The sequence below is a fragment of the Nannospalax galili genome, unplaced genomic scaffold (assembly GCF_000622305.1).
Source record: "Nannospalax galili isolate Female #2095 unplaced genomic scaffold, S.galili_v1.0 scaffold626, whole genome shotgun sequence".
NCBI lineage: Eukaryota > Metazoa > Chordata > Mammalia > Rodentia > Spalacidae > Nannospalax > Nannospalax galili.
Window position 1 is genome coordinate 156,454 of NW_008354396.1, and position 25,465 is coordinate 181,918.

At 39.2% G+C, this 25,465-nt stretch overlaps 1 protein-coding gene across 3 annotated transcripts in view; it reads left to right on the forward strand.

Moving 5' to 3' along the window:
* Positions 1-24,092, forward strand: part of Nectin3 (nectin cell adhesion molecule 3) — a 134,440-nt gene extending 110,348 nt beyond the window's left edge. Inside the window, exons 8-10 of one of the 3 annotated variants that reach the window (XM_029555250.1) lie at positions 18,166-18,228; positions 19,039-19,209; positions 21,965-24,092. In XM_029555250.1, the coding sequence (XP_029411110.1) occupies positions 18,166-18,228; positions 19,039-19,209; positions 21,965-22,057 (327 nt within the window). In that variant the 3' untranslated portion in view covers positions 22,058-24,092. Of the gene's footprint in view, positions 1-18,165; positions 18,229-19,038 lie in introns of all 3 variants that reach the window. The other 2 variants (XM_029555251.1, XM_008851612.3) reach the window with 2 other exon arrangements.
* The last annotated feature ends 1,373 nt before the right edge of the window (positions 24,093-25,465 follow it).

Here is a 25,465-nt window from a genome sequence, read left to right on the forward strand (position 1 = left end):
TGTGTGCATAGCAAATGCTTCTTGCTGTGTTCTGCTTTCTTCTGTCTTCCTCACTGAAGTGCCCCCCCCACTTCTCTTGATCTCCTACCTCCAGCTAACTACATGCAGAGTTGCTCCCATACACGTATTAAGTAGCATGCAGGTCCCTTGCTACTTTGATGCAGAATTTTAAAAATGGCTAAAATACAGATGAGATATCATGAGCACAATTAAATTTTGGATAGACAGGGATGGAAATTAAAAAAGATCCTTTCTCCATGTTCACACATTAAAAAGTCCAAAGTTAGCCTGGATCTTATTTTACACAAAAGAAATTTGGATTACCTATGCTTCATCTTAGTGGTTCCATAATATTCATGAAATGATTGCCCACCCACAAATTGTTACCAGGTATGTTTTCTGTTTCTGTGTTCTGCCATCCTGTGCACAGTGATAATTGGAGGTCTTGTGTTTTCTATGAATTCTAGGATACCTAGACTTATTTGTGAATTCCTTTACTACTATTTCTGAGAACCTATGCTGTTGGGTTTTCACAAACTCCCAAAAGCAGGGTTTCAGTAAAACACTCCAAGCAAATTTGAGAAAGAAATGGTAAATGGTGTATAGCTTTTGGAGCCACTCACTTGGAGTGGAGTGTGGTCTTTCCTTCCTTGTCTCCAAGCAGCTTTCCTACAAATGCCATATCATTTTAGATTGGGGGCGGAGGGGGTAGATTGAATGCAGAGCAAACCACTGTGCCCCTTCTCACACAGATGGGGCTTATTCTCTTTGATGTGTTACCCACACTGGGTCTCTTAGAAAATCAGCCCTCTTTAGTTCAAGATACTTAATCTCCATGAACAGACAAGGTTGATTTCTAACCTGCATCTGCTGGTTGTCATCACATGAGCAGTCTCCTCATATCATAACATTTAGGCTCTCCCATTTTCTGACATCTTGTAATGTCAGGCTGTGGGCAGCTTTCACCCCTTCTGGGTCTTTTCACCTGTAAATCATACATGATCTTTTCAGTCAGGATTCCCCCTGGGTCTCATAAAGCCTTGCCCCTCTCTTTCGGAGCATGGCACTCTGGCCTTCTAGCTGTCCTTCCTGAACCTCACAGTAATTTCAGTGTCTCTAGCAAGGGCTATTTCCTCATACCTTTGTCCTCTCTTCAAGACCATTTCCCCAGCTGCCAGCCCATGTAGTTCAAGCCTCTTCCAAGCCTCTTTATCTCTTGCCTTTGTACTATTGTGTCCATGGATGAAATTTAATCCTGCTCACTCGTGGCTCTATTATCCACACTGACATTCTTCTCACATGCAAATAGCCACTTATGGTCTTGTAAACATTTTTTACTAAGTAGAGAGCCTACGGTTGCTACTGTTTTTTTTCACATGCCTTCAGCTCCTGCTTATGCAGGTTGATTTAAGTCCATTAGTGTTTTGTTTTTGTTTCTGTTTTCTGCTATTGGTGACCAGATCATGCATTCTGTTGAACAGTTACTTCTGTAATTCTACTTAAGCAATGGACCCTGAAAGTTCTTTTTTTAATTATGGGTGTTCCTGTGTCTTCCCTTCTGCTGTACTTTGGATCTGAAATGTTTCTCTAAGGCCCATATGCTGGTCACCAAGGACCAGGGAGGAGTGGGGGACTTGAGAAGGTGGGTCTTTGTGGAAGGAAATTAGTTGGGTCTTTGGTGTACCCTGGAAAGGACTTTCAGGACTTTTCTTCCCTCCCCCTCCTCTTTTTCTCTGCTTCCTGACTAGCATGAGGTGAGTGGCATCTTCTGCCTGGTCATATGTACTGCCTGCCACAAGCCCAAAGTGGTGGGGCAAAGTGAGCGTGCACTGAGACCTCTGAAACCAGGAGCTAGATAAACTTTCCTCTTTATCACTTGAGTCTATCAGTTACTTTATTACCTTTATAGAAAGCTGACTAACAGACCTTCTATACCATAATTAGATTATCTTCCTCCAGAAGGAAAAACTGTGAAGTGTGTATGTTCCTTATGTCAGGAAAATATTTAATTAAATTTAAGACTGCAAGAAAAATACAAGTAATTAACTAGTTCTGTTTAAGGGAGAGCTTATGTGGCTTATAGAATAGTAACCACTAAGCAAAGAGGGACTTTTCTGTATTTTATATTCTAACTTTTGTATTATGCTCTCAGTAGAAATGTAAATTGTTGAAAAGGAAATAACTCCTGGGCCTCTTAGTAATGATCATTGTAGGAGGGCTTTGCTACTTTGTGTGTTTGTTTGCTTGTTTTTAGAATGTACATGAAATAGAGTTGAATTTTAAGGGATCCGACATCTGATATACTAACTTTTTGAGCAAATATCTAATTTCTCTCAAATTTATTTTTATTTAAAGTATAGATATGGAATATGAAAGCAAGAAGGAACTTAGATACTGGATTCAATATGAGATTTATCTAGGCTCAGATTTAGTGATCTTAGAAAGGAATGGAATATTGGTTCTTATTTTAGCCTGTAGAGTTTTACCATTGCACCCAAGTAAGTCACCAGTGGCTGGTTTTGGAATAACCTCTTTGAAATCTCATCCTTCCACAAGGTAGCATGTGTTAGTGTGATAGATAATACTTTGCGATGACATGGGCAATGAAACTGCTTGATATAGAAAGGACAACTTCCATCTTTTTTGAGGGTGTTTGCATGTGGGATGTAATTACATTAGCAGATAAACCTTAGCGTGGAAAGCTCAGTCTGTGGGAAAATCTAGAGATAAAGTGGTGTGAGTGCCTCACTGATATGACTAAAACATGAGGAGGAAGCGCAGAAGGAACCAACGCAACGGTTGCATGGCATTCTGATGCCAGAGTGCGCAGTGTGCGCAGGAATGGATAACCTCTTGATTCGTTCCCTGGAAATGGCTAGGGTTCATGACTGGGGGCACCTCAGAATTGCAGTTGCATATCTAGCTTGCCCATAAATAATTTTCTATCTTTTTTCTCATCTGTCCACGCTAATTAGATATCTTGATTTGCATTCATATTACAACTTAAGTGAACTTTCACTATCTGGTATATTTTAATGTGAGAACTGAGCCTGTAAACCAAGATATTTCATTAAAATATGTCTTATCAAATTTCATTTTAAAAATTAAAATTTAGAGTGTCTACTCTGCAGAAGTAATGAATTTATTTACCCCTGATAAGAAGGAACACAGCCTTCTTGGAGAAGGTGTTTTCAACAACTGAGCTCTGATAATTCTTTGGTAACATCAGGAAAATACTATGTTACTTTATGGGATAAAATATCTACTGTTCTTCTTTTGTGAAAATAAGCCTCATAATTTAAGCCTTTATTTTAAAAAATTTCCACAAGGTCATTTCTTCGGTAACTGCTTCATTATAATCTTTAATATCTTGAGTTAAAGAACTGGACATTGCATATTTTAGATGTTATTATCTCTTCCTGGGATAAGCAAACAAACCAAAAGAGAAAGAATACTCTCCAAACTAACTTTGTTAACTTTGGAAATTTTTTTTATTATTTTTTACTTTGTGTGTTTTTCCTGTAAGTACACCTATCAAACTAATTTTTTTTTGTGTTAAACCTACAACAGATAGCAACTCTGTATTTACCCAGGTCTGAGGTTGATGAAAACCTCAGTTTCATCAGTTATGAGTAGCTACCCCTAAAACACCTTCCAGAGGCTGTAGCTCAAGTAGGTGGTGACATCACTTAGACTATAGTTTCTATCTGACCAAATGATGATGATGAGGCAGAGCAAGTGGGAAGCTGCCAGGACTGAGCACTGCCAGTCTTCCCTCCAGTTTCCTATCATCTCCCTTTCATGTTGTCTTTCTGCATATCAGTCTCCTTCTGCAGCCAAATTAGGTAACAACTAGATATATTTGAGATAAGCAGTTTCATATGGTGGTTGAAGGCACAGACATAGAAAATACATCAATATGAATTTGAATCTTAACTGTGCAAACTTGAAAATATTGCTTGGTCATCTGAGCCTCAGTTTCTTCAGCTGTAATGTGGGAACAGTGGTCTTATTGCCTAGAGTGAGACTATGAAACGTGTAGATTATCTTTGACAAGGTCTGTCTGATCAGAACTCCTGGCAGTAGTTATACTTTCAGGAAAAGACATTAAATTTCTGTGTACTTTGAATTGAAACCTTTAGTCTGAAATTATATTGGAAAGGGCCAGAATAAGAGAAGAATCCTTTTCCGTTCCTTAGAAATTACAAGTGTGCACTTAAGAAAACCAAGCATCCTGAGACCTGTGGCGACCATGGGGGCTTTACTGAACCAACCTTTGTGTTCTCTTCCTCCTGCGTTTTTGAGTTTTTTCAAACAAGACTGGAGTACCAAGGATTTGAGAACCTGTTTGTTCATGTGTTCATTTTGTTTTGTTTTTTGCAAAGTCTCTTCTGGTTGCATGAAACATTTTAATCCATGTCCTGTTCTTTGCAGGCAATAATTCAGAACCCGTGTTCCCAGTCCTAACTGGCATAGGTTTCCTAACCACCCAGTACCCAAGTCATCTGTGGAGATCCTTGACTAAAAGAGGAACTCAGAACAGATCCTTTGTGTCAAAAGCACCCTAAAGGGTTTATTGAGTCCTGCTCCATGAGAGCACAATTTGAGACTTGAGAGAGCCTCTGCCAGCCTCTTAACAGACTAAGCAGGCGAGACCTGGTAGGCTAGAACACCCAGAGAGTATACAGTGAGGACTCGTAACCTGCTAGACATTGAAAAAGAGCTGTAAGCAGAGAAGTCTCAAGTGGTAGAGGATCCGATCCACATAGACTTTACAGTTAATGTGCAATGTGAGATGGCAGTATACAGTGAGCATGGTTGACTGCAGATACCAGAGAACCAAGAATTAACTAAAAGATAAATTTGTAAACTCCAAACATGGGCTGGAGAGATGGCTCAGGGGTTAAGAACACTGATTGTTCTTGCAGAAGACCCAGGTTCGAATCCCAGCACCCACATGGCAGCTAACAACTGTCCGTAACTCCAGTTCCAGGGGATCTGATGGCCTCTTCTGTCCTCTGCAGGCATTGCATGACACAGGTGCACTTACCTACATGCAGGCAATATATTCATACACATAAAATAAAAATAATTTTAATAAAATCTCAAACTTAGTGACATGGCACCATCCTGAGCATTTGGAGGACACTACATAGACTTTTCAGAAGCCCTGCTTTCTTAAATACTGCTGTATTTATAAAAGCATGTGTAAACGTTGAAAATAAAAATCAAGGATAGCTATTGAGTAGTCCCTAAGCTTGGTAGCCAGCTACATGGTTAGTCTTTTGTTTTAATTTTAATTTCTGTTAGCAAAATTACAAATTATCTTCAATGAATATAACTCTTATGTTCGCTCATGAACTCTGGCAGCTAGTGATGGTGAGTCTCTAAGATGCTAAGAGTCTACCGTAATAAGAAGAGACATTCATATAAATAGTTTTCCCATTTGTGTAATTATCTTGGAAAGCATCATATCAGCTGTGTATTTTGTTCAACAAATGCCTCCTGCTTAACACCGTAAATTCTGCTTGATTAGAACTCAGTCTTTATAGGTGTTGCTCCTGCAACATGATAGACTTCTCACCTAACAATTAGAAAAGGTGAAAGAGAAATCAACTTTTGGCTAACAGTTTTATTTGGATTCTTGGTTTGTTTGAAGCAAGATCTTGCTGTGATGTCTACTTGGGCCTGGATTCCTCAGCTCCAGTCATTCTCCTGCCTTAGTCCCAAGTATCTAGGATTGCAGGTATATCCCATCACCTCCAGCTAGGTGCTGAGATTTAATGTTTGATAAAATGTTTCACATAAGTACTTAAGGGATAGGAATATGTTATATGCCTTGAAGAATCTGTACATTATTAATTATGTATGATGGTCAGTTTTTTATGTATTTCTCTGCCCAAGTTAGCAACTCAGTCATTAAAGCACCAATAAACAATTAGATACTTTAGCAGGAAAGTTTCTGATTCAGAAACAAAGCTATAATTGAGAATTTAGTATGTACTTTATGTGGCTATATCTATACTAAATGAATGACTTCTCAGCCTACTTCATCTTCTCACCCAAGTTCCTCCTAAATAGGATAACTATAATATAGTGGAAATAGAAGTTTTTAAAAAGTCAGCTCTAAGGAAGTACAGGTTAAGTAACAGTGCTTTAAGTTTTCACTTTAGTAAACAATCCCAGATGCATGCATTGATGTAACTGCTGCCCCTAATCAAAACCATGTCAATGACCTGAAAATTTTCTCATGCACTGTTCGCCATCACCTTCTTCACATACACCTGTGTGAGCAAGCGCAAATGTGATTTCTCTTACAGTATATTAGTTATGCCTTTTGTCAAGAGCTACACATGAAAGAAATTAGAGTGTGCTCTATTATATCCAGTAGTCTTGGTCAGAATGATGTTTTTGAGATTCATAGTAAATGAATATATTTGCTTTTATTGCTAAATAGCAATATATATATATATGTAACATTAGCTGATTTTCTCACAGTGTCTTTGATCGGGAACTAGATGATGCTAATCTCACAAGAGGAGTTGGGGAATTCTCTTTCATTTCATTTGCTAAGAAAAGTTCAAAGTGGTATTAGGCCTTCTTTGAATGTTTGACAATGTCTGGCTAGGAGTTTCTTTGTGGAAAGGATTTTAATTGTAGTTTTGGAGCTATTTGTCATTTCATCTAGATTGTTGAAATATTAGCGCCAAGTTGTTCATAACAATTTTTTGTCAATTTTTTATGGAATTTTTGTGTTTTTCATATACAACATCTTAATTATCTTTATGCCCCCTTCAACATTGGCCCCCTTCCATAACCCACCCAACTGGATTTCATGCATTCTGTCATTTGTGTTAAGGCCTATAGAGTCAAGTTAGTGTCCCCAGATGTTCTTCAGTATAGTTCTTCAGCTAAGATTGGGGGCTGCTGACCACTTCCACACTTTCATGCTGGGTTTTTACATGCTTGAGTTTGTGTAGGTCTTGTGCATGCCATACCAAGATTTATATCCTTTTAATTTTTAAAAATAATTTATTGAGAATTTCAAACATGCATATAAGGTGTTTTTATCAAATCCATGCCCACTCCCTCCCCTCCAACTCCTCCCGTATCTCCCCATCACTTTTTTCTGATAACTCCATGTATTCTTTCTTCTTTTATTTTATTTTTTTATGGGGCTTTTTGCTACTGTAACATTCCCCCCTCTGAAGAGGTAACTCTTAAAATCTTTTAAGGATTAGATAAAAGCTTCGAAAACTCAACATTTTTGGCCTTTGGAACAGAGTATATTGCTAAGAGGCCCAAGGACATTGTGAGTTTTAGCTAAGAAACTGGCTACTTTTCTTTGGGGTCTTTTTACCCTAACTGCCTAGCCAATTCCTACCTCCTATTCTTATCACACCATCCTCTGAAGGGAATCGAGACCCATGGCTTCTTCCATGCTGAACAGGGACACAGGGTGAGGCAATTGGAGTACCCCTTCAGTGGGTCTATCTAAAAGACTCCCAAATTGCATAACTCTTATCTCTAAGGGGAAAAGAAAGTCCTTGAATCATGAATAGGAGATGTGAAGGAGAAGTAAAGGCAAGAGTAATTAGCATTACAAGTTCTAGGCAGGGAACTAGAAAAAAGTCAGAACAGGGCAATTTTCAAATGTTCATATGAGAGTCCACTGGAATTTCTTGACAAGGGCTTCGAAAAGCATCCCTCTATTGGGTTCCTCCTCATTTTTCTTTTGTCTTCCAAGGCTGGACTCTAGAGTGATAGATTCAGGATTTGCTTTCAGGTATTTTGATAGCTGTTGGAGTGGTTAGAATCAGTGTCAGTTCCCTCTCAAAGACTTCAAGAAAACTGAGGGGTTGCTGAGGTGTGTATATGACCTGAAGATATGCACACTTTAAAGCCTTTACCAGAATGAGTCAGTCCCTCTCTTCCTAGCCTTCCCCAGATTGTATACTTTCGCTCTCCCCAAATCCAGGAGACCATGTGTCATTAGGGCTAAATTCCATACAGTTGGCTGGTTTTAATTTTTACGGGATCGGCAGTAATGTTGCCTTTTTCATTTCTACACTACTTTGTGTTTTACTTGCCAGGAGGTTTCCAGTTTCACTATTTTTTCCAAAAGAGCCAGTTTATCATTTCATTAATTCTCTCAAATGTTTGTCCATTGTTATGATTTTCTACCATTATTTATTCTTCCTTTAGGTTTAATATGATATTTCTTAAGTTCCCAAGAAGTAGTTTAGATTATTTATCTGGAACTGTTCTCCTTTTCTAATATAGGCATAAGAAGTTTTAAAGTATAACTCTTCCAGCATGAAAAATATAAGCGATTCTTTGTTTGACATCCACAAAGTTTGATCACTTTATTACATTAAGTCAGGAGGAAGGGGGTGGGCTGGCTCATTTGGTAATCTTGTAAGTGCAGAGACCTGAGTTTGATCCACATAACATGCCCAACATGATGCTTATGCATTAGCAATCCCAGTGCTGGGGAGGTGGAGACAGGAGGATTCGTGGCTCCTTGGTGAGCCAGCCTAGACCAATTGATGAACTTCAGATTAAAGACCTTGTCTCAAAGAAGGTGGAGAATGTTCCTGAAGATGTTGCTTGAATTTGTCTTCTGGCCTCCACATGCCCACACATGTTCAGACACATCCTCACACAAACATGTATAAACATACATGCATAAAAAGTTGGGAGTATGTTCTAGCTTAGCTTGTTTCCACTTAATAATGACTTAGAAATATATTTTAAATTTATAAACATAGTAAAAATTTTCAAATATTTTTATTCTTGACATCTCATTAATTCCCTAGTGAGAATTAATGGCTAGAAAATGCCTGTAGAATTTCATTCCCCCTGAAAAATTTTAAACCAAGCAGATGGTCTGTTTTAATGCACTGATGTAAATGTCATTCTGCTGTAGTTGCATATAGTATTCTACACATGCCAGTTAGGTCAAAGTGCTTGATAAAGTTGGCCAAGTCTTCCAAATTGCATATAGATTTTCCTCTTCCATTTCATTTAATTGATGAAAAAGGAGTATTTTTTCCAACTGTATATGAGAATTTATCTGTGTCTCCTTTTAGTTCTTTCAGTTATTCTTGTATATCTGTAGGTCTCTCCCTATTACGTACACACACACACACACACACAGAGGATGGTTGTATTATCCTCACAGTTCTTTGCACACTGGTCCTTTTTTATATTTTATTCTTCAGCAGTTTTTATACATGTATACAGTGACTTTGGGTCCTTTTCACTCCTCATACCGTCTCCTCCTATTGAAACCCTCCCCCCCACAGCAAGTCGCCCTCCTACTTTCATCTGTGTGTACAAATTTCATTCAGAGTCAACCTAATTAGTAATACATTCACTATCTGCGCATTTTTCATATAATCTATGCTCACCATGAAAAGTTGTGAGTGCATGTATTTAGTTATCTCTGATGTGTTACTAGTGGCAGTGGAAAGTTACTCAGTGACAGAGAAGCTTAGCAAATTCTGGAACTGGAAAGGCAGCTGTGGAGGACAGAAAACTTTCACCTTAGGGGTGCTCTTGCAGCATTGTTGGAAGTAAAGGCAGATAGATGGTCTCAGCAGGAAGGTGTGAGTCCCTGGTTTCTTGTTAAGCTGAGGTTTTGAGATGTGATGTCCTTTGAGGATTCAGGAAATTGAAGTTTTTAAAGAAATTATATTTGCATTTATCTTTTAAGGTGGGAGAAGCTTGAACAGATTTGTATGCTAAGTAGATTCAGTGATGATGTTTTGAAGAGGAAGTGTCCCTCACAAACGCTGAGTCCTCAGTTGGTAGACCCGGTAATTACAGGGCCATTGGATTATGAGGGCTCTGGTCTAGCCTCCTCTCTCAAAACAGTCCCATCACCATGATATTCCTTCTGCCTTGCTCAGATCTAAACCAATGGATCCAACCAACCATGAACTGAATACCTTTCCTTTTCAAATTGTTACTGTCAGGCATTTGTCTCAGCAAGAATGCAAGTCAGATAGCAAGCAAAGACTACAGAGAGCCAAGACCTGAATGCAGCGTGGAAGCTCTTGCAGCTATGGGCATGATTTCTGAAGTGGCAAGATACCAAAGAGCCAGATAGGTGTATAAGATGAGCAGAGGACAGAAATCATTAATCTAGGGGCCAGAGACCTCCATGAGCAGACTACGATCATAACCAATGGGCAGCAGAGTGCTGATTCTGTCAGTTTAAGAAAATCCAGAAAACATGGATGTCAGCACTAGCAACTGGGAGGACCAAGACAGGGCAAAGCCTGAAAAGAGGACAGTGTTTTCTAAAAAAGATGTTTAAAGCTTATGCCAATGAGTTGGGATAAAAGGGAACTGTGGCTCTAAGAGATGAATTTTAGAGATTTTAGGGGAAAAAACTCTGAAAGATTAAAAAAAAAAAAAAACATTTAAATTTGGCAGTTGGGGCAAGAGTCCCAAATGGAACTCTAGTTTAAAGATTTTTCAGCTGTCAAAGAAAACTGAGTTACTGTAGGTCTCCTGACAAAAGGAGCTTCTGTCATCGCTAAGTATAAACCTTAACAACTCTGAAAACTCTGCTTATTACCTTTAAAAATGTTATCTGTATAAAAGCAGAACAGAATATAGTACATACTGAAGAAGGGTAGTTGTACTTGGGTCACAAAAGTAATTGTTTACTACGATAACAAAGAAAATCCAAATATTGCTAGTTCCTCTGAAGCCAAGAATGAATTCCTTTATGGCCTTAGTAAATCTGGAAACTAAATATGGGTTAGTTCAGTAGAAATGGCTGCAATGGTGAACATGTATGCAGGGAAATTGAAAAGCATTGTGTATTTAGAGTATCCTGAAGCTTTTTGAAAAATTTTATTGAGTTTTTGTAGATTTCGTACACAACATCTTAATTGTCTTTAAATACCTCCCCATCTGCACCCTCCCATAGCCCATCACTGGATTTCATGCATTTTTGTCATTTATGTTAAGGCCTATTGAGTCATTAGTGTACCCAAATGTCCCCTAGTGAACGTTCATCCAGTGAGAGTCTAGTCAGCCTATCTAGAGTCACTCCTTTAAGAAGATCAGCTCTTCCTCACCCAACAGTAATCAGCTGCCGACTGCTTGAGTTTACATGGATCTTATGCATATTGACACCATTGCTACAGGTGCATATGAGCCAGGTCCCGGGTGCCTATAAGAGTCTTTTTCCATATGGTCATATATCACCTCCCCTGGCTCTTCTGCAATGGTCCCTATGCCCTGGGTGGGTGGAGTTTAATATAGGAGTCCTGTCCAAGAGCCCACACTCTGAAGATTTATCCTCTACACTTTGGCCATTTGTGGCCTTTTGTGTTCGTTTCCCTCTGTTGCATGAGGGAGGTTCATTGATGAGAGTTGAGAGATGCATTAGTGTTCTCTCTACTCCTGTTCTACTATGTTCTGTGACCTTTAGGTATAGAGGCTCAATTGTAGATGTGTCACTTAGGGTTGGGCATGTCACAGACACTTAATTCTCTGTGTGTGACCAGTTATGAAACTCTGTAAGATTCTTTGTCTGTTGCAAAAGATACTTCTTTGATGAGTGGTGACAGGCATACTGTCTGTAAATACAAGGATCCATATTTAGCATATAGTAAGAAATTGCATTTGTCTGGGAATATAACAGCCTTAGGGTTTTCTCTAAGATCTGTGACCTCTCCAGCCATGTGTATTTGGCCATGTTTACATACACATGACTTTCCTCCTATTGAGTGGACTTTTAGTCCAATGAGGTGGCTGCTGATTGCCCCCAAGATACAAGTACCACTACCACACCAATATAGTGTGCTGTGCTGGTCATTTTAGTGGTTTTTAGGCCTTAAAGCTGAGGCTGTACCATCGATTGATGCTCTCTCTTAGTAGCTTGCATAGTGTTCTCTGATACTATGAGAGCTAGCCTTCAGAGTAGGCAATTTCCAGATCAGTTCCAGATCCATTGCTCCAAATCCTCTGTCTGAAGTATGTTCTGTCTTCAGCAATAGGGCATTACCTTCCAATTGTTGGCCAAGAGCCTCACAAATTTACACAGGCTATTGCCCCAGTCCTTGATTGCATTCTAAATGAGATACTGTTGCAGTTAAAAAAAAAAAAATACTTGATAGTAAACAGTATTGGACAGGAAAATGTTTTTTTCCATGCTATTTGTGAGAATAAAATCTGATACTTTGGCTGACAATATGGCACATACTGAAATATAAGATATGATCCTGATCATTCTGTTCTTGGCATGTATTTCATAAATACACATGTACAATGACATGTATACAATATTTCATGGAACAATTATACAAATAAGCATGTCTTCAGGTAATTTTGTATATGAATACTATGGAATATTTTGAAAGTCATAAAATGGAGTAATATATATTATGCTTCAGCAGTTAAAAATGTTAGTTTTATTTAGCATACATATCAAGTACAAAATACTTGAAGATATTACATAAGACGCTTTATATACTGAGGACACCAAACTGTAAAAGCACCAAATACCAGAAAGGTCATGGAGGCACAGAGCTCTAATTCATTGCTGCTGAGGATGTTTGCTTACCGTAACAATTTATTAATCATTCTTTGGTATTTACCCAAATGAAGTGAGAGCCCGTGTTCACACAAAACTTGCACATAGATGTTGACAGTAGCTCTATTCATAACTGCCAAATCTTAGTAGTGGCCAAGATGCCCTCTAGTATGTTTTTGGATAAACTGGTACATCTAGATAATGGAATGTATTTCAAGTGCTAAAAATAAACAAGCTATTAATCCATGAAAAAAAAATCTTTAAGAGCAGATTGTTAAGTGAAAGAAGACAAGCTGAAGTAACCCCATATTAGCTGACTCCAACTCCCAGACAGTATGGAAAAGTAAAACTGTAAGAAACAATGATTGTCAGAGTATGGAGGGGTAAGAAGTGACAAGTAGGCAGAGCACAGGGGATTCGGGAAGACCAAGAAACTATTCTGTATATAATGCCAGAATGCTGGATCCATGGCATTAGACACTTGCTAAGACCCAGGTAAGGCACACTTTCAGGAATTAATTCTAGTGTACATGATGAACTTCCAGTGTTAATAGTATGTGGAAAGATTCATCATTTGTAACAACCTCAGGGATGCTGGGAGCTGGTCATTGGAGGGGTTGTGTTTTGAAGGGGACAGGCAAGTCATATTGAAAACTGTATTTCTCATTTCACAGGCTCCCCTGAGGTATAGTGATTTGATGGTGAAGAGTTGGAATATTGGATAGAGATGAAGGATTTTCTTGTTCAGGTCTAGAAATATCTTTATCTTACTTTTGTCTAGAAACTCTTGTCCTTTACTGTCAAGTGTTCCACTCTGGCTAATTTTTTATCTCCTACCATGAAGAAAATGTAGCAACTCTGTCATTACTCATAAAGCAGGTGGTTCTTTGAAATGTTTATATTGAAAGAAAATAGAGATTTTAGCCTCTGGAATTCTAGTCAAATGCTGATATTGTTGCTCAGGATTCTACATCCTTGGCTTCTGGAGAATTGCTACTGTTTCATTGTTGACAAATGCACATCTTATCTGCATATTCAAGAAGATGCCAGCAATGTTATATTTTCTGGTCATGTTATATTATCATCTGGAATTTTAAAGAGTAAATGTGGAATTGTACATCTTCCCAGCACACCTCTCCTTAAACTCTCTGGCCATAGTCACTGTGTTCCAACCCCTCACTTCTCTTTCAGAATTAACCAGGCCTCCTCTTTTCATACACTGCCTATAATGAGAGGTACAGACAAAGGCTGTTTTGGTGGGCAGCCTCCGTTAGTGTCACCTGAGTTTTACTCAAGAATATTTTTCTAGTCTCCCCCCAACATGATTTCTTGATTTTAAATAAAGAAGAGGAACAATCACCCCAAATTACTAATTAGCCTTCATTTTGTGCCTTTCTGGAAATTGAGTTTGCTTACAGCATCACCTAAGTTGACTTTTCTGCCTACAGTAGTATCAGACAGAGAAGCTGAGTCAGACTATTAGACATACGGGACTACTGAAGAAGACAGTGTGAACAGACTGTGCCAGGACTTTGTCAGAGGTTCCTTGATGCTGATAAAAGAGGTTGTGGGTTATGATGACTTTTACTGATTTATTCTTCTAGAAATCAACACAAATAGGTTTTATTGTAATATAGGAGATACTAGAAGTAGGGCAGATGAAGTTATTAATAAGAAATCTTTTATTAGACCATCCAGGTACCTCTTAAGGAAAGATGGATTAACCCACATGATTTAGAAAATCTACACCCACTTCTCTGTAGAGGAGCTCTCCCTGTGGTCTCATCACAGTAGACTCAGTTATGAGTGACACAGAATCATGTCTTAATTATCTCTATAAAATGGAAAGGAAACAAGTACAGGGATCAATCTTTAACAGCAAGAAGCAAAAAAAAAATTGTGTGTTTGTGTGTGTGTGTGTGTGTGTGTGTGTTTGTGTGTGTATGCTAACTTTACCTTAAGGTATTAGTTTTCAAGTCTATTTTCCTCGGAACAAGACGAAGGACATAATTTGTGAGGCCTAGTGAAAGTGAGCATTGAGATGGTAATGTTAGGGTATCTAGATTGCAGTAAGTAAGAGGCTGGGATGGTGTGGCCTCCAGGAGCCTACCAATGTGCACAGTGCTGGCGTGGCATGTACTCCTGACCCTGACCTTCCCTAAATCAGGACTCTGTCCCTTCCAGAGTGGAGGGTAGTGGCAGTGACTGGATGGGATAGTAAGTGAGACCTGGGCACAAGGCCAGGGGAGTGACATCCAGGAACCAACCAAATCAAAGGCTGAGGGCAGGGACTCCTCATCCCCAAGCATGCTGCTTTGTCCCTTAAGCCACTTAAAAACATAAATTCACATTTAATTGAGAAATCTAAAATGACAACTGAAGAATATTGAATTTCAAGGGCCCCATGTGACTGGTCTCAAGTCCCTTAAGCTGACCTGGCTTGGATTTTTACCAGTGTATATTGTTAATATCAACCTGTCATATGAAAAGTACCCTAGCATTATGTTGTATTATGTCAGGGGAAATGAAATGCTCACAGATAATGTATAATATGGGTAACTTTGACATAGGATATCAAGAATCAATGAGAGTTTCATTACAATCAGTTCATTACTTATTTACTATTATTACAGAAACCAAGCTAGGAAATGCAGATGAAGGAAGACTGTCCTCATCTGTTTAGGCTCAAAAAATGCCATAAAATAGGTAGCTCTTAAATAACAGGAATTCATTTCACCTGGTTCTAGAGGTTGAGATCTCCAAGGTCAGTGCACCAGCAGATTTAGTGCCTAATGAAAAGCCTCTTCTGATGTGACCATCTTCTCACTGTAACTTCTCATGGTGGAAGGGGGAAGCTCTATAGTCCCTCCAACACCTTATAAAACAATACTAACCCCATTCATCATAGCCCTCTCCTCATGCTCTAATCTCTTCCAAAGTCTGACCTAGTACCATCACATTAGAGATTAGTCTTCAGTAAATGAACTTGAGAATATGAACATTTCAGGCCATAGCAGTGAACAAGAGAGGCTCTTTACTGGAGTTGAAAGATATAGACAGTCAAGTCTATGAAACAAGACAGACCATGATGTGAGCCATAGTAGAGGTATGAACCTTGGAGCAGTGGGAAATCAAGGAGTAAAAAGATTAATTTTCAACGAAAACCTTTTTGGAAAGAAAATGACTTCAGTCAGGCCATAATGGATGGGTAGTATTTCAACTGCCAGAGCTTAATGAGCAAACCTTCCAACCAAAGGGACAGCATGAGCAAAGGCATGTTGGTTGTTGTACCTGCACATTGGAGCATTCAGTCCTCCTCTTACTGTATTCATGGGAAATCTTACACGGGCACAGAGCTAAAGTAGGGGATATAAGTCTCAGGGATTCAGAATCAGACAAAGCTATGTTTGAGTAGCAATCTACTCACCAGCTGTGAGACCAGACATCTTAATCTCAGAAGCCTCAGATTTAGTCACCTGTAAAATAGTGTTGACACAGATATACAGTTCTAACCTCAGAGGGAATAAGAAATAGTTTGTTCTGGAGCCAAATAATATTGACCTTGACCTGGGAACACAGATTCAGGTTTCCCCAGATACCATATTCCACTGAGGAAGTGGTCATGAGATTTTATTAGTTATAGAACAAAGAAAATTATAAATCAGGGTGTTTACCAAATATATAGTAGTAGCCACAAGTAGGCAGGTTACAGCAAAGGGAAGGGAGGGGGATAAAACTTTGCTATAGGTGTCAGATGTTATCTGATGACATTCTTAGCTTTTGGATTGGTGGAAGCTAGGTCTGCTAAGAATACATTTTAAAGGTTTTGATAGTCAAAAGGTTGTTAAGTCAGATAAGAGTGAACACTGAACTTTCAAGGGGACTGAAAATAGTCCCAGATAATTTGACTTTGGTTTGTATTTTAACTCTTTATAATCATTAAAGTTCAGTCATCTGGCCTTGTAGAATCTTTAACGTAGGTGTGGCTGTCCCTTTACCCCCTGGAACTTCAGTTCACAGTAGAGACCAGTTTGGGTTTTGTTTGCTTTTGTTGGTGGTGCTTTTCTTTGTTTTTAGGATTTCAGTTTTTTTTATTTTACAAAGAAATACGGCATTTTTAGTTTTATTAGAAAATTTATAACAAAATAAAAAGTAGATGAACAATAATGGTATTTATGTCATTCAGCATATCTAACAAATCAGTGTCTGGTCATGTCTAAAATGGATTCAAGGGCTGGAGAGCTGGCACAGCTGTTAAAGGCTCAGGCTCACAACCATAAAATGGATTCAAAAGGGAAGCCCAACACTCCCAACAACTACCTGAAAGGGACAACACTAATTGGACTCTTACAGAATGCAGAAATGACTTCTACTTCAGTATGCAGAAAGCTAAATACACACATCCATCATGAAAAAAGGCAAAAAAAATACTCCTTAGCAAATTACTCTGTTTTCTATTCTAAATAAGTATACCCGTGTGTGTGTATACTCCTTTTCTTAGCAAATTACTCTGTTTTCTATTCTAAATAAGTATACCCGTGTGTGTGTGTGTGTGTGTGTGTGTGCATGCACATTATACACTAGTATAATAATTACTATAATAGTTACTCCTCTGTTGCTGTGATAAAACACTATGACCAAGGAAACTTCTAGAAGGAAGAGTTTCTTTGGCTTATGATTCCAGAGGGTAAGAGTTCATCAGTGCAGAGAAGTGGCCAGAGCAGGAAGCTGAAAGCTCAGATCTTGAAGCACTCTCGAGGGTAGAGAAAGACAAACTGGAAAATGGCAAGGCTACATCCTCTCAAAGCCCAGCCTACCCCCATGGCATGCTTCCCTCCTGCAAGGGCCTACCTTCTGAACCTCTGCAGACAGCGCAACCAACTGGGGCCAAGTATTTAAATATGAGCTTATGAGGGATATTCCTCATTCAAACCACTACAACTAGGATGCAGGGTTTTTTTTTTTTCTTTTTCTTTTTTTCTTTCTGAGATTGGGTAACCTTACCAGTTTTATAAAACTATTTATAAGGGTCAGATGAGCTAATGCTTACAAAAAATCCCATCCAACAATTTCTGTTTTGTAGAGGAGACAGTCAGGAAAGCAATCATGCTGTTAGATGTTCTGCCTTTGCCTAAGGGTATAATTCTGAGCTTCACAAAAGATGTGATACTTGGGGGGGGGCCTGATGTGGCTGAAGTATATTTAGAAGGCAGAAGGGGCCGAGAAAGATCCTCCTCACTGAGGTGAGGTTCATCAGAGTGGGGATGGAGAGAAGATTGTCCACAGATAAAGATATGTCATTGCCACCCTAGCTCACTCTGAATTGATTCAAAATACCAGACTTTTCCACTGGGAGAAAGCAGAAGACCATCTGTGCTAAGCTCGGATAGATGCAGTTTCCACCAACAGACATTCTGAATATCTTCTTGGGGGGAAAAGTCAGTAGCCAGGGAGGGGAGGTCAAGTGAAAGAAGCTACTTTTTCCATCCTCTTGAGGATTGTTTCACTTAATTCAGCAAGACATGATTGGCTCTTTAAACACAGTAGCCTTCTTGGTATTGATTGATGTGCCTGGTGCTTTAAAGTATGTGTCTTTTTATGTCTTCCAGACCGAACGTTCGCCTTTGCAGACTCAGTTCAAAGAGAAAGAAGCTGGTGGTCTTCAGCCCTCTGTAAGTACTGGCCATGCTGTACCCACCCACATAGAGTTGGTGACTGCTGTGTTTTTTAATGTATCATCAGATGTCCATAAAAGTTCATTTTAGTCTTTGCTCCTGGTTTAACTGTCTATACTATGATTTGGTAAAGTCCTTGAACTTCCTCATTTTTAGAATTAATCTAAAAAATACATCTAAGTAATCTCATAAGTAATCAAGTGCTCTGAAACCAATAACCAGGCAGGGAGTGGAGGAACTATATCAGAAATATCGTAGCGCATCATAAGGAATTCATTTTATAGTGTCAGCTGCGGCTTAAGGTCAGGCCAGAAGGAAAGGTCAAGACAAGAGGCTATTTTGTACAACATTTTTTAATCTCACTCTGATCAGCATATCTGTGTCCTTTCCCTAATTCCCCAAGCTGAATCTTAAGGTTTATTTTTGTTTTGTTTATTTGATTTAATTCTCTATTTCCTATATTCCTTCCAAGCCTGGGTCTATTTTGAGAGGCTCCTGAAGTTCATAACCATGTCCTTTTCTAGTTGACCTTAACAGATTCCAATTCCAAATTTCAAAAGTTCAAATTGCTCAGAACCACATTAGTCCCAGTTTCGCAGTTAGGAGCCGCCACCTTAGGTATTCAGGTGCTGTGAGCAACAGATGACTGAAACATGGTATGTTGTTGAACTTTACCTTGCCATAATTCCCTGTGAGGTGATAAATCCAGGACAAGGACTTTAATGAATTCTATTTTTGCTTTTCACCAAAGTGCTAGAAGAATGTAAACAGCTTCTCTGCTAATATAAGCAATGTTTGAATTTTTAGAATGCACTAAATAGCAGGAGATTTGACTATGAGGATGAGAACTCAGTGCGAGAAGATGGAATTCAGCAGATGTACCCTCTTTATAACCAGATGTGCTGCCAAGACCGGAGCCCTCGCAGGCATCACCAAAACAACCCCGAGAGACTCTACATCAACCCACGAGAACATTATGTGTGATTTTCCTCTTGTTAACAATGGGTATTCTTTCAAATGTTTATTCTTAGACTAGGAAGAGAAACTGAGGCATATAAGCAATCTCCATCTGAGTGTGTTGGAACTCTTTCAGAGCTAATCGAGGATTGTTTTCCTTCATTAAGGCTTTCTTAACCACCAGCTGTGTTTGTGAACTTGACTGTAGCTTTGTGTGTTTCTGTAACACTGGTGTTTAACTACTAACATTTGGCCTGATGGTGTGTTCATTAGAAACCATAGTATCTGCCTGTGATGCCTGCAGTGATTTTCCATCAAGAAAGGCCCCAGTTGGTACCATCAGCTTTACCAGGTCTGGGGCAGGCCGGCCTGCTCATCCGTGATTCAAAACAGGTGGAAAAATGAGCTGCAGATCTATGTCACTATTTAGCTGGGATTCTGAATTCTTCTGTCCAGAAAACAAAAGTTAGTGGGAATCTTCAAGCCTGTGCTTGTGAACCGGTGTCAGTGTAATGTGTCCCTTGCTGACCATCAGCCCCTGAGGGATCCATGGGGCCCTCTGTTCTCTGTCCCCTAGAGACTAGCTGTGTGTACAAAATCTTCTGCTCTGTCCTTCTTCCCACAGTCCTGTTTGCTAGCCAGATTAGCCCGTTTTCCACCTGTTGAATTAAAAAACCCTTGCCCAATTTGCAATCTGTTTAGCCTTATCCCTCTGTTCTCCTATACGTGATAAGCTCTGCTTTGACTTCAGAAATTTCATTCACACCAGTCTTACTCCCCAGGCTTTAGCTGCTCTTCTGCATTCTTTGAACTACTTTTCTCCCATGTTTTATCTACCTCAGAAAAGCCTGCTGGAAAATTACCATGAAATAACTCCTGCTCTTAAAAGCCTGGTGGAAATGTTGAAAACTATTTTCTGTAAAGCTATTTCAGTATGACATGTATGCTAAATCCGCATGTCCTTTTACTCCCCTCCCTACTTTACCAGGTCAACAAGACTAAAGAGGTACTACAGTGAATCCTACAGTAACCTCTCTCCAGGGTAGATAGCAACACTGTGATTCCTGCTCACAGCTGCCTAGGGACTTCTCATCTTCTCTGCCAGTAATCCCTTACTGAGACTGACAGTGCTAGTTACAGTGAGATAATTAGAGGCAGGAGGATCACCAGACATGTGTCTATCACTCTCCCTCACATCTTAAGGAAAACATAGTTATACTGTGTATGCTGGAAGATTAGAGGTATGTCACAGATATTAAAGACATAAAACATAGCCAAACATGGTGACGCATGCCTCTAATCCCAGCACCCAGCAGGCAGAGGCAGGAGGTTCTCTGTGAAATCAAGACCATCCTGGTCTACATAGTGAGTCTAGGCCAGCTGAGGCTACAGAGAGACCCTGTCTGAAAAAAAAAAAATATATATATATATATATAGATAATAAAATATAACAGTATATGCTTTTTACATATTAAACTGTGGCATAAACATCAAAATAAACAGCGTACCTTTCTAGCCTATGCCATAAGGGGAGATGAGAATATTAACAGTTTATCGTGAGATACCAAAGATATTTTATTCCTGCTGTGCTGGGCTTAGTTCTCGTGTTTTCTTTTTTGTCAGGCTTTGTGAGGCAAGTCATATAGGTTGTTCTATAGTGGTAATATGCCCCCGACCTCTTTCCCTGGGTGAGCAATATTTCTGGGATCACTCCTCAGATTCTGTCCTAATTCCTTGGTTAGGATTAGCACTTTTAGAGGTTACAGCTCTAGATCATCAAAGCATGAGCTCCACTGACCCCCACTGCTACCATGCTACCTTGCTACCATGCTACCTTGGAGTTAGAGGATATAATCAGCATTATTACTTGGAATGGCATCATGAGTTAATGTAACTAATATTATGGGATTCTTTGTGATTGTTTTCTGGTGGTAAGATGTGCTGAGGTGTTTTTTTTTTTTTTTTTTGACAGTAAAGCATTTTATAAACCCTAATGTTAGGGAAAAGATGGGAGTGCACCCCTACCTTCAGAAAGTTTTAAAAATAGCAGTGAGGGCAGTTTCTAGGATCCTGCTGGGAAGCGGGTTGTTGAATCAGTTTCACAAAAGCAAGCTCTGGCCCTGGGGGGAGAGGAGGGATGGCTTCATTTGTGCCAGAGAAAGACATTTCGAAGTCTTTTGTCCTGTCTTTAGCCCCCTCTCATGAGGAACCCACTGTCTACCTTTTGACAATTCTTGGTGTAGTTATAAAAAGGTAATTTGGGAATGTTGCTTCTCTCAGCCTGTTCTTTGTCATCTGTGCCTTTCTGTGAGCTATGAAATTTCTTGGCTGGCCTGATAGATTTTATAGCTGTTGGCCCTGTACATGGGTCACATAAGCTTCATAATAGCTTATCTTAGTGTCTCCTGTCTGTTCTCTATAAAAACTTACCTACATAGATAAGAATTTTTAAAGGGTCTGATGAACCAGGCCCCCAAATGAAAAATGCCATCCAAAATTAGTCAGCTGATAATCTGAATTTGGAGCTTAGACTACATCAAGATACCATTTAAATTTCAAAGTTAGACTCGTAAAGGTCAGTGCATAGGTTGAGGGATGTAATTCACAGCTGATAATCCTTTTCCCGTAACTAGTTTACTAAATCCCATTGAAACAGAAATAAATTCCCACAGCATTTTTACACATATGGCCTCAGCTTTGCATTTTAAGGGGGCAGGGGCACATGCTTCTCTTCAGCACAGCTTTTATTGCCTATTTTATGTTCGGTGTATTCCAGGAGTGGGCACTGCGGTTGCAGGAGCAGATCACCAGCTTCTTTGCATCTCACCGCAATGAAACATCTGCACCAACTAGGATTGGCTTGACATGATGTCTTAAGATTGGTAACAGTGTATTTCTTCTATGAGAATTCACTCCATGTCTAACATCTTAATTTTTTAAGTTTGAAGACATCTCCATGTTCTCTGGTACCCAATGTATAGAATTCTTACCTGGGCTGAGCATCTACATAAAACACATGCAATACATACTCACTCTAAACTAGGTAGTTCTCTTATTACTTTCTGTGGTATTATTTACTCATAGAAACAGGGCTAGTCCTCATTTCTGTTGAGAATGATTTTCTAAACTGTCTTCCAGAGTAGTCCTAGATATGCAGTTGTTGGTCATTATACAGGCTTGTCATGCAGTGTACTTGTCTAGTACTAATCTTTCTGTACAACAGAGCCTGCCTTCAAACTTCTCATACCCTGGGGTTTTGAGCACAGCCCATTGTTCCAAGAATCAAAAGAGCAGGTCTGCTGCACCCAGTTTTACTTCTAACTAGGAAACTTAGAAAAGCCATGTAAAGGACCATCAATATCAGTTCTCACCCACAAAACAGAGATTATAATACCTTCCCTGTATTATAGGGAAGATAGGAGGAGAGAACCAGAACTGACTCCACAGAATTGTTCTCTGACCTCCACTTGCGTGCCACACATATTTTGCATATATACTTACAATAGTAATAAATTTTTTTTAAATCTTCCTATCTTTCAAACTTTAAGTAGAATTTAAATGCATGTTGTAGCTGGTAGGTTCCCTTGATTTGTAAATTACTACTAACAGCTAGCTTTATTCAGTATGTGGTATGGACTGTTCTGAGGCCTGCACCTTGTATGAATCATCTCACTGAATAAGATCACACCCTGCTTTGTCCTTTTTCAGTAGCCCCCAAGGGGACAGACAGGTTTATATTCCTGTACCACACAGCCATAGGTCATGCAGATCTCATCAGTCAGCTGTTATTTCTTTCAAACCTTCTTTGCTTGTTAGAGACTGTAGTTATCTTGATTTTCTTTTTTAAAGGGAAGTATAAGAGGCTATGTGGAATAAAGCCATAAGAAATGTTAAGTAGAAAGCAAGTGTCTATGTTCATTGTGACCTCTAGATATTTCAGAAATACTCTCTATTCATTAGATTAACCATTGCTACAAAACAAACAACCAAATCAGCAAAAGAATTCTCTCCTAGTTGGTTCTGTTTTTCCTAGGCCCAAACTTCTAATGTCCTTTCCTTGACTTAATTGGATGTGCTTATTACTGTTTGTGTCTATACAATAAAAAATGAATTCCCTGGCTGGTAACACTCATCATGGATAGCTGGGAGGAAATCCAGGGGAAGAGGGAAAAGGATAGAAAAGAAATGCCAAGGCCCTACCTGTAGTTCAGCTCTGTGGTTCACTTTTTACTGTGCTTGATTGGAGACCCTTCCGTTGCCCTTGGTCATTTGAAGACTCTAGAAAAACTCAGGACTATTAAACTAGAAGCTAATATTTGTAAGCCTAATCAACTCTAGAATAACTAGAGTAATCTTATTACATCTGATAAAATATATAGATTTATTCCATTCAAGCATATTATAAGCTGGCACTTACCAGTTATTAGGTTCTTTTGGTAATTTTTAGTAGACAGATGTATAAGGGCTATTATATGAGTCCTTCCCAACCTCACCAGGTGATATATTACACTAAAATCAGTTGTTAGACCAAGTACTGCATTGTTCATGTTAATAAGCAAGCAGGCTCTAGAAAAATCTGCCAGTTGGCCCTATAAAATTGAAAAACCAAATCCAAACTCTTATCTTTTAGGAAATCAAACAGCATCTTACATAAAAGCCCGGAAGTGAACCTAGCATTGTTCCCCCAGGTTCAGCCAGCTGGTGTTCTGCTTGACTTCAGTACAGAATGAGTTAGGAATGCTAGTAGATCTGCTGGGTTTGTTTATGGGGGGACTGACCCTACACTATCTGGGTCAATCCACATATCATTAACACTGCAAAGTTGATCAGTGAAAGGATTCACTTACTTATATTAGCAAAATCTAATATAGGGTTGAACTTTAAATAAAGCTTTTGTAGTAACAGCCTCTGGAGTGACTAGAGTTTTTTGAATGCTGATAGCCTCTTGAAGATATGTATTTCTGATTGGTACACTGCAAATATTAAACCAGACAGAGCTGTCATAAGACTGTTAGCATGTTTGAAAATAATTTAAAGAAATTATATTCAGTGTAACAATTTGACAAAGATTTCTCAGGATTTCACACTAGAGTGGAGTGGAAGTATTTCCTGCTCTCCAGTCAACAACTTGGAGAAGTACTGACATTTATCCATAGTAGCAACTTTCTCTCTCTTAGGATGTGATATGGCAGGAAGGTTGGGGGTGGGCACCAGATACTGTGAATATCAGTGCTATGCAAATTCATGGGAAAGTACAAGCGCTCCATGAATTGACAGCCAACTGACAGGCTTCTTGTCCTCTTGTGCTCCCATTCCACAGTAATTTTGTCACAGGTCCACAAGCATGTTTGTTATATGTAGGAGGCAGGTCACTTGATTCTGGAGAGAGAGAGATGTTCGTGGACTTAAAAGTTATTGTCATGTTCGAATTGCCATCTCAAACAGTCTTCAATCAACAAAAGGCAGTTTTCTGAGATGGTTCAACCTCTGCTTCCTCTAAAGGAAGAGGCCACACAGATGTCCTTTTGGGGGTTTCTTCAGCATATTTCTAGGAACATGCCCTGGGGCCCAGCACAGTTGCTGGTTTTGTGACCTACACTGGGTTTTGTTTATTTACATGGTACGGAATTTAACTGTGAAAGTCAGTTAGAGGAGATCTCAAGGGAACATCTCCCTGGGAAACCAGAACATTGGATTTGCTACACTGACTTATAACTATGCCCTGACCCACCACAGATGTGTCAGACAGCCATGAAGAGATGAGTTATATATCTTCCTCAGAGGTTAATTTCCCTTAATGACACACAATGGATCTATGATGCTCAGTTTCACACAATTTTCCAGCTGAGTGGATTGCCATTGTTTTGGTGGTCAGTACTCTTTCCATTAGTAATCAAACTTTTTAAATCCACCCTAGTGTATTGATCAAGCTAAATTAAATTCCGAAGTGTTATCACTGGCTCCTGGTCACAGAGGCAGCAGCCATGTGTCCTGCATGCACTAGTTTACACTGCCCACACTTAGCTCATTTATACCACTGTGCTTTTCATATGGTCTTATGAGAACTTACTGCAAAGACTCCCATTTTAGTTCCCATATAAGTATTTGCCATCTTTGGTTTCATTGTATAATTGAATTCCAAGTCATCTGTAAAAATATGTGCAGTAGCTGATACTGCTCCTGGATCCATGGGTTATTCTCCTTGTCCATCCACAGAAGTTCCTGTTTACCCTCTACCTTCTGTTTCTATTTCTAAGCCGGTGCTGTGTGACAACAT